Below are 18,816 nucleotides of genomic sequence, written 5' to 3'. Positions count from 1 at the left end.
AGCTCGTCTTAGTCACCGGCTTCTCGGTTTCTGTTCCTTCCCTTTAGCTGCCGAGTCCTGGCATCTTCTCAGGTACCCCCGCCCAATCATGACTAAATCCCGGAGAAGTGGAATCTCCACAAGATTTTCGTGGGTCTAGCAGGGGCCTGGGCATGCTCAGTAGGCTACGTGACTCTGGTTTCTCTCTCTCTCTCTCTCTCTCTCTCTCTCTCTCTCTCTCTCTCTCTCTCTCTCTCTCTCTCTCTCTCTCTCTCTCTCCCCTCTCTCTGGAAGGGAGGGTGGCGAGTGACTAGTTAGAAGTGCTTGTGGCAAGTCTCCGCCCCCAGATTCCCCCTGCAAGGGGACGATGCAAAGGTAGAAGCACCTTGCTTCTCAGCATCTGAACTTGGAAGGGGCTGCGGCTGCCTGAGGCCACCGGTTCCCAAACCAGAGGACCGGCCGGCCGCTCTCCATGGTACTGCGGAGAGCTCAGCTCCGCCCTTCTCTTTCAGAAGGACAGCACCCGGCGTCACGTAACCCAGCCTTCTCGGGCTTCACCACCGCCTCTTCCTTCCCCTTTTCCCTCTCCTCCTCCTCCTCCTGCTCCCCCTGCTGCTCCCCTCCGTTGCATGTTCTTCCCTTCCGCACTCTTGGAGATAGACGCTCAAGCCTGACGCCTCGGAAAAAAGGCAGCAGCAGTCGCCTTATCCTTAGACCTCAGGAAATTCGCTTTGACCGATGCATGCTTCAAGCTCTGGCTGGAGCTAAGGGGAATAACCAGGCAGGTAAAGGAGCTCAATTTGGGCTGGGGGAGGGGATGGGGCGAGGCAAGCTGGAGAAGGGTATCTTTCCCGGTTGTAACTGGGCCAGGATCTGCCACAAATACAGAGGGAAGGATGGGTGGTGGGAGGGTGGAGGAGTGTAGATTTTGCTTGTTTTGCGTGTAGCCTTTCAAATGGCAAGAAGATGAGATGGTGGAACTAGGTAGTAACTTAAAGGCTAAATGCAGTGATTTGTTATCCAAAGAAAGAAAAGGGAAAGGCAGTTAGAAAGCAAAACAATAAAATAAAACATATCTACATCTCTTTCTTTCTCTTCCTTCCCCATCAGTCCTGACTGTGCCCATCCTTAATTTGTGCAATAGACTTCAGGCTCCAAGAAACTGCACTGGTGTTAGGGATGGTGCTTAGAGACTGGGCGGGAAAGCCAGGGAGAATTTTGGGTGTGCATTGGTATTGAGGTACTTTGCAAAAGCCAGAGCCAAAAAGATAAAACTTGTAATATTTCTCTCATAGATTTCAGATTCCTTATAGGGATATATATTGAAAGGTTTTATGGTAAGGGGTGTGTGTGTGTGTGTGTGTGTGTGTGTGTGTGTGCATGCATGTGTGTCACTGAAAACATGATAAAATAAATGCAACTGCAGCCGATCAGCATACTGTATTGATCCTTCCAGTGACTTGGGAATGAATTTTGTTCTAGAAACGAGAGAAAAGATTAATGAGGCTGTTAGGCAGCTTTTGAATTAGAGCGCTTCTTGTTTTGGCTGCAGTATGGTTGTTTTTCAGATCCCTTTATTTCATCTTCTAATTTGTGAACTCTCCAGGTCTTTTTGGGCACCGAGAGAGAATCCTCTTTTTCCATATAAATAAAGATACTGTCTTTCACACAATGAGCTTCCTCTAGGAACTGGGAAAGCCAGTTGACCTCCCCTGTGATAAGAATATATATACACATACATATATACATAAGAATATATATACATATATATATATATATATATATATACACACATATATACATCCTTCCAGGTTTTTTCCTCCTTCTCTCCATCCTTTCCAAAATGGTCAAGGTGTGCCTCAGATGAGGAGGGCAGGAGACAGGGTGCAAAAAGGTTATGTGATATATGTAAAATTATACAATAATAAGCTCCAACAGTCAGTTATCCAGTTTGTCTCTATCCTCTCTCTCTCTCTCTCTCTCTCTCTCTCTCTCTCTCCTCTCTCTTTCTACATACACACACACACACACACAGAGTCAGAAATACAGACTGAAGGAGATACAGATAGACAGAGAGACAGACAGACAGAGAGACAGAAACAAGCTGAGAATGGCCTCGAAGCACTACTCTTGTGATAGTCCAGACTAATTTTGCTAAATACTGAACATTTACCATATTCCACATCCTACTTAAACATGAAAGTATACTGAATAATATGCTATTATTGATCATTTTTAAAAGCACCTTTCTTTGGGTTTGGCACAGGAGTAGGAGAGATATGACTTGTAATAGCTGAGGGTGAGGAATGTATCAGCCATAATAAATAGGCAACTGAGATTTTTATTACCATTTGGTAAGGAGAAGTGTATGAGTTCATTATATCTGTGAGGTGTGTGTGTGTGTGTGTGTGTGTGTGTGTGTGTGTGTGTGTGTGTGTGTCTGTGTTGTGTGTTGTGTCTATGTTGAAAGAAGAGAACCCGTCATCAATTTCATCTGGGGAGGAACTTGAAGTGGGATCCCCTAGCTTGATGGCTCTCAGCTGACACCTGTAGGGATCATTCTGAACTGAAGAGAAATGCTTTCAGCTCCCTCCACAGAGGAGCAGCCACAATGCGGTGCCATCAATTACTGCTAGTTTCAGCTTGTAGGGGGAAAAAGTGTTAATTAGATAGTGAGCTCTGTGTCCAAGCAGTAAATTTGGAGCAGTGTGTGTGTGTGTGTGTGTGTGTGTGTGTGTGTGTGTGTGTAGGAGATAGTGAGACATGGTGAGGGTGATATGTTCCACTGGAATGACCAAATGATACATTTTCATTTTTTCTCAAAATGTGAGTTATTTGGTTTAAAAAATTCATAGCCCCTCCTTCAAAATTTATGGTTTCTGTACCATTTCAAAAGCCTGTCAGATTAGAGTTAAATAAAAAGAAGTGATTCAAGAGCACCGTGAGTGATTCAAAGGTATGGCTTTAAATTCGAGCATCCTGGAGCCATAACAGCCGAGGTGACATACACGCCAACTGCTGTTCTGACCACACAAGTCCTAATGGCTGACAGCCAGATAAAGACTTGAGGAGGAGTCAGATCACTAGACTGTGAGGCAGAATATCAAATACCCATTTTTGAAATAACTAATATTATGGCAGCAAGGACATAAATACTTCCAAATTTGGCTCCAGCTAGATGTTTTATATTATAACAGATTATGTATTTGATAAAAAAAAGGAGGAATATATTTGCTTGAAATTTTAAAGAGACTCCCAAGAAACCACTACATTCCTGTTGTCTGGGAGACAAGTGATAAGAATGCTATACAAATATAAGCTAGCATCTTCCTGCTGAAAGTTGGATGTATTTTCCCTGTTATAAAATTGTCCATTAACTGGGGTTTGAACAGGTTGTATCACCTCTCCATGGAACTAGCACATGGTGTAAGTAGAAAACCTTTAAAAAGGCATTCCATTTCTTTCCTCATACATTTTAGAAATTAAAACTTTCTTGGACAATTGGAAAGAATGTCACAACCAAATTGTTCTTAAAATTCTGGTCACCAATGAACAGATATGGTAAACTCAAGGTTGTAATAGCTTGCTGTAAGAGTGTGACATTACATAGTAGGAAATATTTGACCTTACTGTACACACACACACACACACACACACACACACACACACACACACGCACCTGTATCCAGCAAAATTAATTCTCTGGTTTGATAAAATCATTGGTCATATACCTGCTTTCCTAGTTGAGTAACGTTTTGCATAATACTATAATTGAATAGAGGCCTTAATTTTTATTTTAATTTCCACAGATTTTTGGGTCCTTATAAAAAGACAATAAAATCAAAATGCATCAGCAACATACAACCAATTGACATGCGAGCATCTTAGTGTGGCCTTGCAGAGGGAGAAAATCGGAGAGCTGTTGGGATTTGACTTCACCATCTAACAGCTTCTGGCTGTTTCACAACAGGGTTTGAGTCCTACTGACAGGGCTGGTCAACATAACGTGAAATCAGCCCAGGAAGACATGCACAAGAAATTTGGCCTTGACTTCAGTGGTGCTGGAAACCTGTGATATGGCAGAAGAAGCAGGCCTCTGAAGCTGTTCTGGTGTCCCTCGTATCCGTTCTTCCTTTGTTCTTGGGGCCAACGCCTGGAGGGTCCTCAAGGCTTCCCAAGAGCCAAAGACACTGGCGTACTGTTGGCTTCCCGTCAGTCCCTGAGAAGTACGAGTTGCCTTCTGACTCTCTTTCCTTCTGCGGGCACCACCCGTGACACATTGCAGGTGTTGTTCCTGGAAGAGTGAAGTGTTGGTTGGAGCCACAGATGCTCTCACTTGACATCATTGGATGCAAATGGATCAGTGATCTTTGAGCCTCGGTGGCCGTCTTTTTCAGAAGGTTGCCTCCAAAGTGTCTCCTCCCTTTGGCCTGGAAGTTCTGTGGCTACCCTGTACCACTGGGGTCTCCGCTTTCCAGTTGGAAGGGGACTACTGGGAGCGAGGAAGGGGCTGCTGGAAGAGAAGAAGAAGAAAAAAAGAGCTAAAGGAGGGCGCGCCCCTCCCACGCCCACCTGCCCCCTCCCTCCCACTCCTCTACGGACCCCCATTTCTCCGTGACGGTGTCCAGGACCGTTTCGACCCTGTCGCCCCCGGCTCCCCCCCGCCGCACCCCAGCCCCGAGCATGGGGTCGGCGCTGGTCCAGCGCGGGGGCTGCTTTCTCCTATGCCTGTCGTTGCTGCTGCTGGGCTGCTGGGCCGAGCTGGGCAGCGGGCTGGAGTTCCCGGGTGCCGAGGGTCAGTGGACGCGCTTCCCCAAGTGGAACGCCTGCTGCGAGAGCGAGATGAGCTTCCAGCTGAAGACGCGCAGCGCCCGCGGCCTCGTGCTCTACTTCGACGACGAGGGCTTCTGCGACTTCCTGGAGCTCATCCTGACCCGGGGCGGGCGCCTGCAGCTCAGCTTCTCCATCTTCTGCGCCGAGCCGGCCACGCTGCTGGCGGACACGCCGGTCAACGACGGGGCGTGGCACAGCGTGCGCATCCGCCGCCAGTTCCGCAACACCACGCTCTACATCGACCAGGCCGAGGCCAAGTGGGTGGAGGTCAAGTCCAAGCGCAGGGACATGACGGTCTTCAGCGGGCTCTTCGTCGGGGGGCTGCCCCCCGAACTGCGAGCCGCGGCGCTCAAGCTCACCCTGGCCTCGGTGAGGGAGCGCGAGCCCTTCAAGGGCTGGATCCGCGACGTCAGGGTCAACTCGTCACAGGCGCTGCCCGTGGACAGCGGCGAGGTCAAGCTGGACGACGAGCCGCCCAACAGCGGCGGGGGGAGCCCGTGCGAGGCGGGCGACGAGGGCGAGGGCGGCGTGTGCCTCAACGGAGGCGTCTGCTCCGTGGTCGACGACCAGGCCGTGTGCGACTGCTCGAGGACCGGCTTCCGCGGCAAGGACTGCAGCCAAGGTAAGGCCTGCCCGACCCCCGTGGAGCCTCGGCCTGGGCTGGGCGGGAGGCCGGTGCATGGGGCCTTCCTCCTCCGGATGCCTCCGGTGAAGGCCTGTCTGTCCCTCAAGGCCATGCTGCCCTCCGCAGATAGCTCCTCCCTTTGCAGCCTCTGAATGGGCAAGCCTCCCTCACTTTCTGAGGCCCCGTCCATGCAAGTCTACCTCCTTCCAAGTGACCAATAGAATGGCCTCCCTAAAACCCCAGCCCAAGGTTGTCGGGTTCCTGTAGTTCGATGGCCATTGCCCACCTACATGGCCCTGTACTGTCCTGGACCACCAGTACAGGACCACAGACCTTGCCTGTAAGGTATTGACAAGTGTCTAGAAAACTGAGCATGTGTTTGGTGAGAAAATTAAATGCAGGGTAAGCAGCCCTGGGCCATCCATGGTAGAGCTGTCCACATGGTTCCTGGTCAAAGCACACAGTCCTTAGGCCCTGGGTAACATTGCAGATCCAAGACCTGCCCCTGGTTGTGGAAAGAGATTTCCTTCATGAACAGAAGGCTTTGGGAAAATAGTATTGGTTTCCATGGTTATGTCCCAATCCCCAGATCTGCCATATTCAAGTCGAATTTTGTGATTTCTTTGGTTTCTTCAAGTGTGAGACAGGTCAGCTAATGGTGAGGAATGTTAGAGATGAGATAATGTATTTCATGCTTAATAAGTGCTTGGTAACAAAAGTACTAGAGCAATTTAGATGTCGCTGGATGGGGAAGACTGCCCAGGCTATTGAACAGGATGCATGTGAGTGATGGTAAGAGATTTTTCCATAGATATCCAGCTGATAACATTTTTGTGAGTAGCAGAAGTCAAGTTGTTTCCGTGGTCCTCAGGGCTTAAAACAAAGTACAGCTAAGCTTTATTTTCACCCCTTTACATCTAAAACACAGCTTTCTGTGTATCTCTTCTATTATTTATTTATTTATTTTTATGACAGTGACCAAGGAAATTATTCTTATGTAAATGCAGGGAAACTTGTAAACAGAAAGGGGGTGAGTGATGTGCCTAGGATGAAACATGAATATATTAGAAGCTAAGCCAGAGAGGTGTCTTGGTTTTCATTAGGTATATAGCTTGGGGTCAAATCAAGGCAGCCAGTGAGTGCATGGATGGGTAGCATGTATGGTTGATGTGAAAAGGTCAATTATTATAATAATTATATCTGATTTGGAAAGACAGGGCCCCAAAGCTCTGTGTGTGGTTGTGTTTTATTGTGTGATGTCTGGCTTTGGGTTTTTGTTCTTCTTTCTTTAAAAATCCCCCCCCCCCCTGCCCCTTTGGCTGATACTGCTGCGAGGAGCCAGCCTTTGTAATTCTTATTAGACTTGGCAGCTCACTCTCATTTGGCTCTTAAAGAAAGGCAGACATGATGAAATTTGTAACTGCTTAAACAGCAAAGAGAGTTAGTTAGGAGGAAGAAAAGTGTTATTCAGGAGTGTTCTGTAGCTTTCATGGGAACAGTGGTGGGGTGTTTAAGAGTTATTACCCGTGCTTTGTTTTCATATGGGTTTGTGTTAGGTTCTTTGGTCTAAGTAATTAGAGATGATTGTATCCCATGTCCCATACTGCACTTCATCTCTACTGGTAAATTTCCGTGAACATAAGATCAGATTTCATGTTTTACAAAAATAAAACAGAACAATCTTTTTCCTCTACCAAATCTAGCTGAACTGTAAATCCTGAATATGATAGCTAGATGAGATGAATTCAGTAGTACAACCTGAAGTTGCATACATTTGTACTGATTAATAAGGAATGGCAAATATTATTTTTATGGGAAAATACTTCTCTAAGCATCCTAATGCCACTTTAAATGATAAAGAAGGCAACTTAATGAAATATAACTTCCTTTCTTAAATTAAGAAACAAATATGACACAATGACAGCTTGTACTGTGTGGGAGAGTGTTTTAAATGAATTTTAAAAATATTTCTATGCATTTTAATGTAGGGATCCAAGGATCATGCATAATGAGGAACAGTTAAGACTGGAGAAAGCTTGAAAAAAAAAGGGGAATGTTAAAGAGAAACAGAATTAGATGTTTCCAAAATACATTTTGTTTTGGCAAATGCATAGTTCTTTCTGTAAGGTGCATAATTTGGAATTAACAGGATGAATATTGGAGCAGTATGATATCTGAGGCCTAAGAAAAATCTTCCCAAGAAAGTAAATGCATCAGAATTGTCCTGAGCATTGATTCATTTTGAAAATGTGAGTCGAAAGAGAATGCAAAGCTCACCACTAGTCATGGCATGAAAACAAAAGGCTGGGTTCTTTTGATTATCAAAGAAATGGGAAATGGAATGATTAAGGCATAGTCTGTCTTCCCAGAAGCATTGGCTTATTTTCTCCATTTCATGTGTGTCAAGTGACTATTGAATAATTAATTGGAGTGGATGCCTCTCCCAACACCGATCATGCCTTGACGACTGGGGGAGATGATTTCTATTCAGATGAAGTGTAAACAAAGCTCTGTCTCCTCTCAGTATTTACACTGATTACCACATTCTTTATAAACCCAATTTAAAAACAAAATAAATAAATATTCATTACAGAAATTGTACAGGAAAGATTACAGTTAAGCAAATATTGAACACAGAGTTAAGGCATCCCCAGTCCTTTCAATTCCTTTTACACTTAATTTAGGAAGTACAATATATTGTAGTAACCTTCTATTTAAAACAATTAAGAACAGTCAGGCAGTGGTGGCGCACACCTTTGATCCCAGCACTAGGGAGGCAGAGGCAGGTAGATCTCTGTGAGTTCAAGGCAAGTCTGGTCTACAAAGCCAGTTCCAGGACAGCTAGGGCTGTTTGAACAACAACAAAACAAAATAAAAAATAAGAACTAAAAATATGATGATAATATAAAGTCAGAATGGAATGGTGTGGTTTTATCTTCCCCATCTAGATGCCTGGGACAATTTATCTGTGAATTTCATTCAAGAATATTTTTTTGAATGAATTCTTTGACATCCTAATAAGATTTACCTGTTTATTTACTTACATATTTATGTACTGATGGAGAGAGAACACCTGAAAAGTTGTGTTTCATGATCAGGTTAGTGGCAGAGCCTAGATAGGAACAGAAACACCTTATTTCCAAGTTGTGTCTCTTTTCATATGCTAAGTAAACTTTTTCCTTCCTTCAGATTGGCTTTTTTGAGGGTGGGTGGGAGGGGGGATGAGATGTTTTTCAAAGAGCAAAAATACATACAAAATGGTCCCAGAAACAGGTATTTTATGTACCACTGATATTTTTGATCCTGAGGGTTATCAGGGCTCAACTACCTAACAATGTCATCCTTCCTGAATGATGGATGCTTATGGAGCACATAGCTTTTTCAGTGGATCATACGCATCTAAGTGCGTCTGTGCCATTATTATTTAATAAGTTTCTACTTAAGGGTACTGATAGTTTCCTAGCAGTTTCAAAAACATAGTGAATCTCATGATGATCCAGCTTAAAATTAAGGATAAAATGATGATCCATAAGAAATTAAATTATTCTTGTGATCTCCAGATCTAAGTAAGTCCTAGACTTTTCATGGTCACATGTTTCATATCATACTGGATTGTGATGTCATTTTCTTCCAATTTCTCTATTCAAATTACTATAAAGATGCATTATTGCTTAATATTATAGGGCATGGCAGTGCAGTAAATGTCTTTAGTAAAGTGCTGCTTTATATAACTTTCCTGAGACCAGAGATTTGACAATACACATTCATATACATTCATTTATTCATCTCTTTTTATACATAAGTATAGATTGACTGCTTGCACATGCCAGAGCTTTAGGCTTCTGCAATGAAATGGTGTACTGTGGGATATTTTTCTGTACAATGTTAATATGTGTTGCTATGACTGGTTAATAAAGAAGCTGCTCTGACCTATGGCAAGTCAGGTTATAGCCAGGCTGGAAATCCAAGAGAGAGACAGAAAAAAGAAAGGCAGGGTCTGGGGAGAAGCTGCGAGCTGCCACTAGGAGAAGCAAGATATGAAAGTACTGGTAAGCCACGGCCACGTGGCAACTTATAGATGAATAGAAATGGGTTAAGTTATAAGAGCTAGCTAGCAAGAGGCCTGCCATAGACCATACAGTTTTTAAATAATATTAAGCCTCTGAGTGATTGTTATAAATGACTGCAGGACCACGGGGCCAGGCGGGAATGGAGAAAACTTGTGGCTACAATGGTGAGTACACTCAGAAGTAGCTCCTTGCTCAACATTCTGTAGTCTACTGAGGAGGCATACCATTTGAAAGAATATATATGGGAATTAAAAATGACGATATATTTTAAAGAATGGCTATATGCTGTTTAGAACTTTAAAATAGTGTGAGGGGACCTAGTCCAAGATTTTCTTGAGGTATAGCTATTAGACTTATAGCTGAATGTGAGAGGGACTTGCCGGGTAAACATGGAGAAGGGAAACTCAGCAGTCAGAAATCTCTACAGAACACAACCTGTTCTGCCACTGTCAGGAGTCCTCTTTGAATGACTCTCTCGGTCCATAGTCAATAGGATAGTAGGGTCAGGCCTTGCTAGCTATTCTGGACTATTCAAGGATTTTAAGCCCTTTTAGTCACAAGAGTATAGCATAGGAGAGGAGAAGGGCAGTGTCAAATTTACATTTTACTAATGACACTTAACATCAGTTTACAAAACAGATTGGAAGGGGGCCAGAGGAAATGAAAGAAATATTATTTTGTTTGTCACTGAACGGCAGTTGCTCTGCACCTCCTATAAACTGTAGGCCAAAGTATTGGAGAAAGTAGAGAGAAAAAAATATACCTTGAAAAGAGTCCTTCAAGTTGGGATTCATGTTTTAAGAAACTTAGAATCTTCTTGGGCTTAGTTAAGTTTAGAGATTTAAGTGCATTTACTGTTTATAACACTCCTCTCCACTTGGAAAATCATGATCTGATCTCTGTATGGATTGTCACTTGGTTTCTCTTGGTTTATCCAATTGAGGCCAAAGTCTTCTGGAAAGCAGTGGCAATACCATACTGTATCACAAATATAATACATTGTAATCAGTTTATCTATAATAAAAAGTAACATCTACTGGCTATCTGGTGCAACATTGTAAACCACTTAAAATGAATATTATGTATAATATTCTTACAGTTTCTACAGGAACTAAAATGTTTATGGGATTTTTTTTTTAAGTTAAATTGTAAATACTAAACACAAATGATACAGAGACATTGCCAGAATTTTATTTGAGGTGACCATTGTAGAAAAAAGATTGTTTACCTCTGTGAAAAAGCTTCGAGTAGGACAAAGCTCATGAATGGATTCCTCCTTGTTGAAGCGTCCTGGGGATTTCTTACTATTGGACAGTGAAAGGCATCTGTCGCTTCTATGAAATGACCACAACATAGTTACCATTCTAGAATTCCACTGATTCACAGAATTTGTTTTTCTCTTTCCCCTCTTCTGTGGAGTAATTTTAGTTTAGGAGCTAAATTACTCATACTCTCTGGCCTGCCTGCCCAAAGATTACAAGTGGGAAAACTTAAATTTTTTGTTGTTCAATTTAGGACTTGGCATAAGAGCCGTATTGCACAGGAGCCGTATTTGCTTCGTAGAATCCTGGTGAATACTAGGCTGGTGACTTTGTGTAAACACAGAGAAGGGTGGATGGCATGGGCAGGGCGCCGGGTGGTATCTACTTCCCTGCTGCTGTTTTTGTTGTCAGCACCACAGTCTGGTCGTTGATACCACTTTCTTGAAGGGTACTTACACACAAAAATCTCTGTATGGAACTTTCAAATGCTAAATTCCAGTGCAGTGATCTCTTTAATTGTCAAAATTTCAACTTATGAAGAAAGGAAATAATGAAGACAATAAGCTTTTGTTTCTGTTTTAAACAGTTGTCTTAATATCCTTTTTAAAGCTGTGATTCAAATTTTAAAAAAATTCATGTAATAATTTTATAACTCAATAAATGCTACTCACAAAAACATCTCTAACCACTGTCTTTCATCCTTTAGATAACGCCTGCACAATCCTGTACTCAAGCAGTACTCTTTCTGTCTTACCAGTTATCCACCAATCACATTGGGCAGAGGATGCAGCTCAGTGGTCCAGCACTTGATTAGTCTGTGCAAACATTGGGTAGGGTTGACAGAACTTGGCCAACAAAAACAAAAGCAAATATATATATATATATATATGTATATATATATATACATATATATATATAATGTCTATAGTGTAATTTTTCTATTACAAACTATTTTTCTTCATATACATACATACATATGGCAGTGTAATTAGGTTCTAATTTTGGCCATTCTTCAATGAAATCTGACAATTAAACTGATTACTCATTGGACAAGAGAAAGTGCTGGAATTATATGAACATTTCTGTTATTTTTAGTTGTATTTGGAGAATTAGGAGGTGAGCCTCTCGAGCTCCTGAGCTGTCACCAGCCACTTCTGTGTCTCTCCCAGTCAGTATCTCTCCCTGCTGGCTGTGCTCCTTACAGGAGAGAAAAGATAAATGTGGATGAAAAATTACATTTCATCACAGACAGCCAAGTTCTGTTTTATTTTAATAAAGTTACCCTTAAAAGTCACTTCACAAACAAACTTTCAAAAACACCCATAAACATTCCTGATATAATTTTGAACAAGTTTTTATGTTAAAAATGCATCTTATTAAAATATTATGTAAAATCTACATATATATTATCATGCACTTCTGTATAATTTCATGGCTCAATCTTTTTTTTCTTACTTAGAAGTACAGGAACAGATGTGTTTGCATAGTTTACTGAATAGTAAATTTTAAAAGTTCTAATTGGGTTTTGAAAAATAATTTTGCTTGGCCATTTTCTTCAGAGTTTTTCCATGACTCCATGACTTTGTGCTTCCTGTTTTCAGCCTAGCTTCCAAATATTTATACTTTGGGACAGAATGGGGATAGGCAGGGTGCTTTCTCAGATTTCTTTCTTGCCTTATTATTTACATGTTATTGTGTACAAAGAACATGATGAAAATCTGGGACACAATATCAGGCATGGCTTTGTCTTTAAACAGACATTAAGCATAGGATAAGGCCACAACCATTCCGTGCTTCAGTTTCCAAGACTGCAAATGAAGAAGCCTGGTAGTGAGCTTCCTAAAACTCTGATAGTTCCTGCAGACCAACTGTGCAGAGTGTGTGAGAGTGGTTGATGTGTGCAAACCCTGAAACTGCTGTGTGGTGGTTGTAGGATGTTATACTCATGATTAAAGGTTAACTACTGCTTTAACAATCTTACTTTAGGATGACTTTGATGCATTTTTAATCACTGATGCCCAGTAGTATTCACCATATTTGGTGGGATTCTGCTGCTGCTCATTGATAAATGGCAAACAGAGTAACCATCATACTAGTTTCCTTTTCTCTCTTGGGTAAACTCTAAACCAGACAGACATAACTTAGGGCAATAACTCTTATAAATAATATGATCCTATTTCTATGAAGATTTAAAGAGACACAAATAACCTATGATGACAGAGGTCAAAACAGAAGTAATTGTTTAGTAATGTTAAAAGAGAGTGGAACTTTGGGCCTGGGTTATTTGAGGTACATATTTGTGAATGAATACTCCTTGACCTATACCTGAAGATCTGTGTAGTTTATTATATGTAAGTGCCAGTCAACTTCTTAAAAATTCTTCAAATTAAAAATGATTGCTGCTTAGTGAAAACCTCTACATTTATAAATTATATATGAATGCTAAGGTATGAGGTAATCCTCAGTGGGGATCCACATTAAAATATTTTTATTCAGAGTATCCAATATTTTTAATATAAATGCAAACATCATTCCAGAGAGCAGACACATTATATATAAATAAACTAGGAGCAAATAGAGTTCTCTGTTTAAAATACCTGATACAATGTTTGAAGTTGAATCATTTTCAATTTCTGATGCCTTAATAATATTTAGAAATAAAGTACTTTTAATTTTGATTTATTTTGATTTGTATTGTTTAAACATGTATCTTTCCATTACAATTAATCAATGGAAACCTTGCAATTTGGACAGTCCAAATGCTGAAATTGTCAAGTTGCTGAAATGATGTTTGAAAGGGCTCAATTCAATACTTAAGTGAGTAATTGGATATTGGAAAACACATTACTAGATAGTCCAATCAAATTCTCACACATCCTCCAAGTCTATAAAGAAAGATGCTCCCCACAAATGCCGTATGTCCAATTATTTAAAGTTCACTAGCTCACTGGAGCTACAGATACCTGTTAAACATGAGAACAGCTTAAAATTGTTCTGTTGCCATCTTAGTAATTCCAATAATTACTTCCTTATTTTTTCTTAGTGAAATCATTTTATATTGGGTTCTAGCCACCTTATCTTGGTTATTTCTTCAACAGCCTCACTCCCCCAGCTTGATAAAAGTCCTATTTTTCTTATGACCCACGGGCAGTTTAGAAAAGTTCACTTTCCCCAACAGGGAGTTAATGGCTGGGCTGGAATCTGAGCCCAGGTGCTCAGGCAGGCAGCTGTGTGGGGACAGGCACTGCATGACAAAGCCTGCATATCCATTCATCAAAGGGTTAAACCGTGCTAAGCTAGTTGTTAGCTACTTTAAGTGGCTGACTTACAATAAGGCCTTAGATGTGAGGGTTGTAAAAGAATTAAATTTAGTGCCATTTCCCAATGTCAGGATGCTAAAGAAAACAGCTTGTGATGTTTATCACACGTAGTTGCAGGATGCTTAGTGGGTTGACTAAACTTTGCAATTAGAAGAGAAATCCCTGTACTTTGTACCCAACCAACACTAACCTTTGTCCTTATGAGTTAAAAAGAATTGCGTTTTTGTGAATAAAGCCACACTGAATTTTGCTCAGTTTTATAATTTGGGTAGTAAAAAGTTTGAAAATATGGAAGTCCATGATGTGGTTTGGTACAAATGTAAACACCTAGGTCAGTCAAATAATAGACACTGAGTTGGAACTTGGTTCCCCTAAAGATATGGATATTGAAGATTGAAGAAAACATTATTCTGCCTCTTGTAAGCACAGAGAGGAGTTAAGTGAAATTACCAAGTGAGAATACAGTGGATAAGTAAGTTGGGCTTCCCAACTCTTTGGCCAAGAGTAGTTCTTGGATTTAGAAAGATACATTCTTTATGCTATTTCTGGTAGCTATAAGAGGTTATTATTAGAAGGAAGTGGGAGGAAGACAAATCTTAGCTGGCAAGCCAAAGTGCTGACCTGAACTCTTGTGTGCTTACTTGTGCTCCAAACTGTGTGGAGCACATTAGCAGGACACCGACTCTACACTGTGAGAACAAGTACTGCTTCTGTAACGCTTCTATAGTTTGCTTCCTAGAAGGCTCTGGAAATCCAAGTTAGAAGAGAAGACGCCAAATGGAACTGTCACTTGACCAGCATTTTGCTACCGGGAGGGGGTTTCTGTTCATTAGAGGCAGTGAATTTTGTGTGGCTGCTCATCTGCAGCCAAAGCAGCACTGATCAGAGCGCCCAGGAGGAACTGTTGTTCCTGACCTAACAACACCTGGGCCTCTCTGTAGAACCAGCTTAGCTTCATTGTTTCTCAGACATTGCTAGATTCAGCAGAACGAACAGCCTCAGTCCAGGAGAAGCAAGGAAATTAAAGACTCAATGTTTTTCTTCTAAGTAATGATGTCTCTATAATTAAGCATGCCTGGATTCTCCTTAGGGAAGAAGCTGGCATGGCAGCATATAACTATAACTGCTGCATGGAAGGTACCACTTTCTACCTTCGGCTCTTTTTCTTTAGTGCAAAATTGAATTCCTCCTAAAATGAATTATTATTTATTTAAAATTATATGTGATGCGCTATATACTTCATGCTTAATTGACTGAACTGAAAAGTATGAAGTTATGTATTGTATTTCATTACCTGCATTGCACAATTAAATGTATAATAAGGTACATTTATGAAAGCCTACTTGGATCAAGTGCAATGAAGTATTGAGAAGTTTAAAAATAATAAGACATTTATTTTCCTCAATAAATGTATATGTAAGTGTATATCTTTGCACAGGGACATACAGAAAAATATGACTTGCAAAAAAGTGATATAATTCAATCAAAAACAGTTTGTGAAATCTTAAAATTTACGTTAAAATCATCAAAAAATACATATTATCTAAGATAGCCTAAAAGTATAATAGTATATATAGCCTAAAATAGTTTTTGTCATTTATTTTTTCCTTGAACAAGACCTTAAGAAATTAAAAAGATCATTCTTAATCTAAAAGAAGTACTCTTTTGGAATTGGACATAGTATTACAGGTTATATTTCTTTTACATTACTAATTAGTGTCTTCTCAAGTATTGTGTGAACAACAAAAACAAAAACAAGTGAATATGTTTTCCTAATAATAATGATGGTCTTCAATTTACATACATATAAAAACTGGGGAATTGAACTTACTAAGCTCTACACAAAGTCAAAATAAGCAGAGACCACTATCTGAGTAAAGGAATATTTTAAAATAAACTTTTTGTAAAAAAACCTCAAAGATCAAAAAAAAAAAAACATTTTAATGAAAATAGTGAGAAAACTTATAAAAACCCCTTGTTTTTAATATCTGAGTAACATAGCTTCATAACATAACTCACAGCCTAGCTTCTATTATTACATGATTTTGATGCATAGTAAATAGCTTTCTAATGCTCTGTCCATGCATCCTTTACCTTCATATGGTTGCAATAAAATATGTCCTTTTGCCAGGCAGTGGTGGTGCACACCTTTAATCCCAGCACTTGGTAGGCAGAGCCAGGCAGATCTCTGTGAGTTCAAGGCCAGCCTGGTCTACAGAGTGAGATCAAGGACAGGCACCAAAACTACAGAGATACCCTGACCCCCCCCCCCCCAAAAAAAAAGTCCTTTTATCACAACCTACATTGTATTATATACATCATGTAGTCCTCTGCTCTATTGATTCCTTCACACGTGTGTAACACGAATTCCTAAATGGTCTTATAATAATAAACCTGGAGCCAGATATTGGGGTAAATTCTGAAAGATCAGAGAGACAAAGGAACAAGCTACTGCCATGTCTCACCTTGCCAACTCCAAGAATCCTCTGTTTGAAAGCCTGAGTCCTCAGCTGAAAAAGGGCTTCAGTGAAAAAGACCTTTAGTTCCTGTCTCCTTACGCCTTATAAACCTTTCTCTGCCTAGCCACATCACTTCCTTCTTAGTGTTGAGGTGTGTGTGCCTCCCAAGTACTGGGAGCAAAGGCATGAGATCTTAAGTGCTGAGATTAAAGGTGTGTGATTCCCAAATTCTGGGATTAAAAGTGTGTGCCACCACTGCCTCGCTCTGTTTCTCTTGTAGACTGTGTCAATCTCATGTAGTCCAGGGTGGAATTGAACTCACAGAGATCCAGACAGATCTTTGCCTCCCAAGTGCTAGGATTAAAGGTGTGTGCCACCACTACTTGGCTTCTATGTTTAATCTAGTGGCTTGTTCGGTCCTTTGATCTTCAGGCACATTTTATTAGGGTACACAATATGTCACCACACACGTGTTCATACATAGTTTCAGGACTCATTATACTTCTGTGAGTTGTGCTTCTCAGCCAAGCGCTATGTATACTTTTCCAGACATCTTTGAAATAGAGGAGAATGAGAGACAATTCCTCTTCTCAGAACCAAGGTGCTCTGTTAAACACAGTCCTTACTTCTATGACACAGAAATAAATTTTATGTCATTTTAGCTGGAGTAAACAGTGATTTGGGCCGCTGCCAAACATATAGTGTAGGGGTATCTTTGTTCCAGTGGATGGAGGATGAAGGGTGCTGGGGAGTGAGATAAGATACTGGGGGAAAGGAGGAGGAATCGGAGACAAAAGAACAGAATTTTGGGGAAAGTATTAGAGAAAATAGGTAGTGGGGAGAGAGAGTGAGAGTGTGTGTGTGCAAGAGATCAGATTTTGATGCAACTGGTATATTGATGGAGAACTATGGATTTAAATTAAGGAAATTCACATATTGGGTCAATGGGAAGGAGCTAGGATGTTCATTTCATGGTGTCTAACCCTTTATTTGGGTTACAGAAATAAAGAGGAGAATGGAAAAGGCTAGGGTAAGCATTGTTTCTTTAGACCAAGTACCATACAACCTACCTTCATCTTATCACATCTTATTGTTGGAATTCTCCCCACTAAGTCAATAACAGTAGCAAAAGCCTTGAATGCTGTGCTGTGTCTATGTGTTTTGCATTGTTTAAAGGTCTTTACACACATTTGTTCATTTAGTTCACCATAGATCCCTATAAGGTATGTACTATTTTAACTGATTTATAGATAGGAATGCTAAAACTGAGCTAGATTTGAAAATTGCCTCCATTCATATAGTAGGAATTTTCAGGGTAGGCAATGAAACAAAACCAAGAGGCCTTATCCTCAACTTATAATTCCTTCTTTAAGAAAACAGTAACTGTATATCTTCTACACGCATTCACATGGCAGAATCCAGTGTTTCAAAGATGTGTACCTTGTCTATTGTGGTTTCATACTATTTTTCCTCTTTTTCCAAATTCTAACTATTTAGTAATTCTTCAAAAACTGAATTGCGTCTCTCAATTTGTAGAAAGCCTTTCACTGCTGATGTAAATTAATATCTTCCTGTTATGTATTCTTGTTATGTATTCTGTGGAAATGAAATCCATATAGTTAGTATCCTCTTGGATAACCTTTGTCAAAGAGAGAGAGAGAGAGAGAGAGAGAGAGAGAGAGAGAGAGAGAGAGAGAGAGAGAATGAGAGCTGTCTTCACTGAACAAGAATTGTTCTGGATTCTCCTTCAGTTACAGTCATCGGGCATTCAGTTTCCTTCCTTTTCAGTCTTTGTTTCTGTGGCCTACTGTGGCAAATGTCTCCCACAACCTACCCCTCGCATTGTGCTCTGGTTGTCTTCAGCTGCCCATCCACATGACATCTTCACTCTTCTGCCCACTCACTCACCTTCCCTTTGATTTTCCCTGACCTACTGATTTCCAGCCATACCTTAGAAATTCCATCATTGCGGCTTCATTAGACTTATGAGCTATTGTTACCCAATGACTCAAAGAGAACTTGTGTCTAGTGTTTGGAAATAAGAGGTCCAGAACTGTGTAACGGGAAATGTCTTGTTAGTAAACCAGAAAATTTTGCTGGATAAATATAAATTGACAAACTGAAAAAAATAATTTGAACTAAAGAAAGATAATTTGGTTCATGGAAGACCAGTGATAGAAATGTGTCTGAACAATAGTATGTTGGTTTTGGCCACATAAATGGGAAACTGCATTCTGTCTCAAACTTGTGTAAATGGGAAACCAGAAT

At 40.7% G+C, this 18,816-nt stretch overlaps 1 protein-coding gene across 33 annotated transcripts in view; it reads left to right on the top strand.

The window, feature by feature from the left end:
- The first annotated feature begins 278 nt into the window (after positions 1-278).
- The window catches only part of Nrxn1 (neurexin 1), a 1,064,135-nt gene continuing 1,045,597 nt past the window's right edge, over positions 279-18,816 (top strand). For 7 of the 33 annotated variants that reach the window (XM_052746570.1, XM_052746569.1, XM_052746561.1 and 4 more), the window contains exons 1-2: positions 329-764; positions 3,789-5,434. In XM_052746570.1, the coding sequence (XP_052602530.1) occupies positions 4,663-5,434 (772 nt within the window). In that variant the 5' untranslated portion in view covers positions 329-764; positions 3,789-4,662. Of the gene's footprint in view, positions 765-3,788; positions 5,435-18,816 lie in introns of all 33 variants that reach the window. The other 26 variants (XM_052746557.1, XM_052746562.1, XM_052746547.1 and 23 more) reach the window with 11 other exon arrangements.

Source organism: Peromyscus californicus, unplaced genomic scaffold, assembly GCF_007827085.1.
Source record: "Peromyscus californicus insignis strain IS unplaced genomic scaffold, ASM782708v3 Scaffold_1__1_contigs__length_55948999, whole genome shotgun sequence".
Classification (NCBI taxonomy): Eukaryota; Metazoa; Chordata; class Mammalia; order Rodentia; family Cricetidae; genus Peromyscus; species Peromyscus californicus.
The sequence above is the reverse complement of the archived record's forward strand: the minus strand, read 5'-3'. Positions and strand labels throughout refer to the sequence as shown.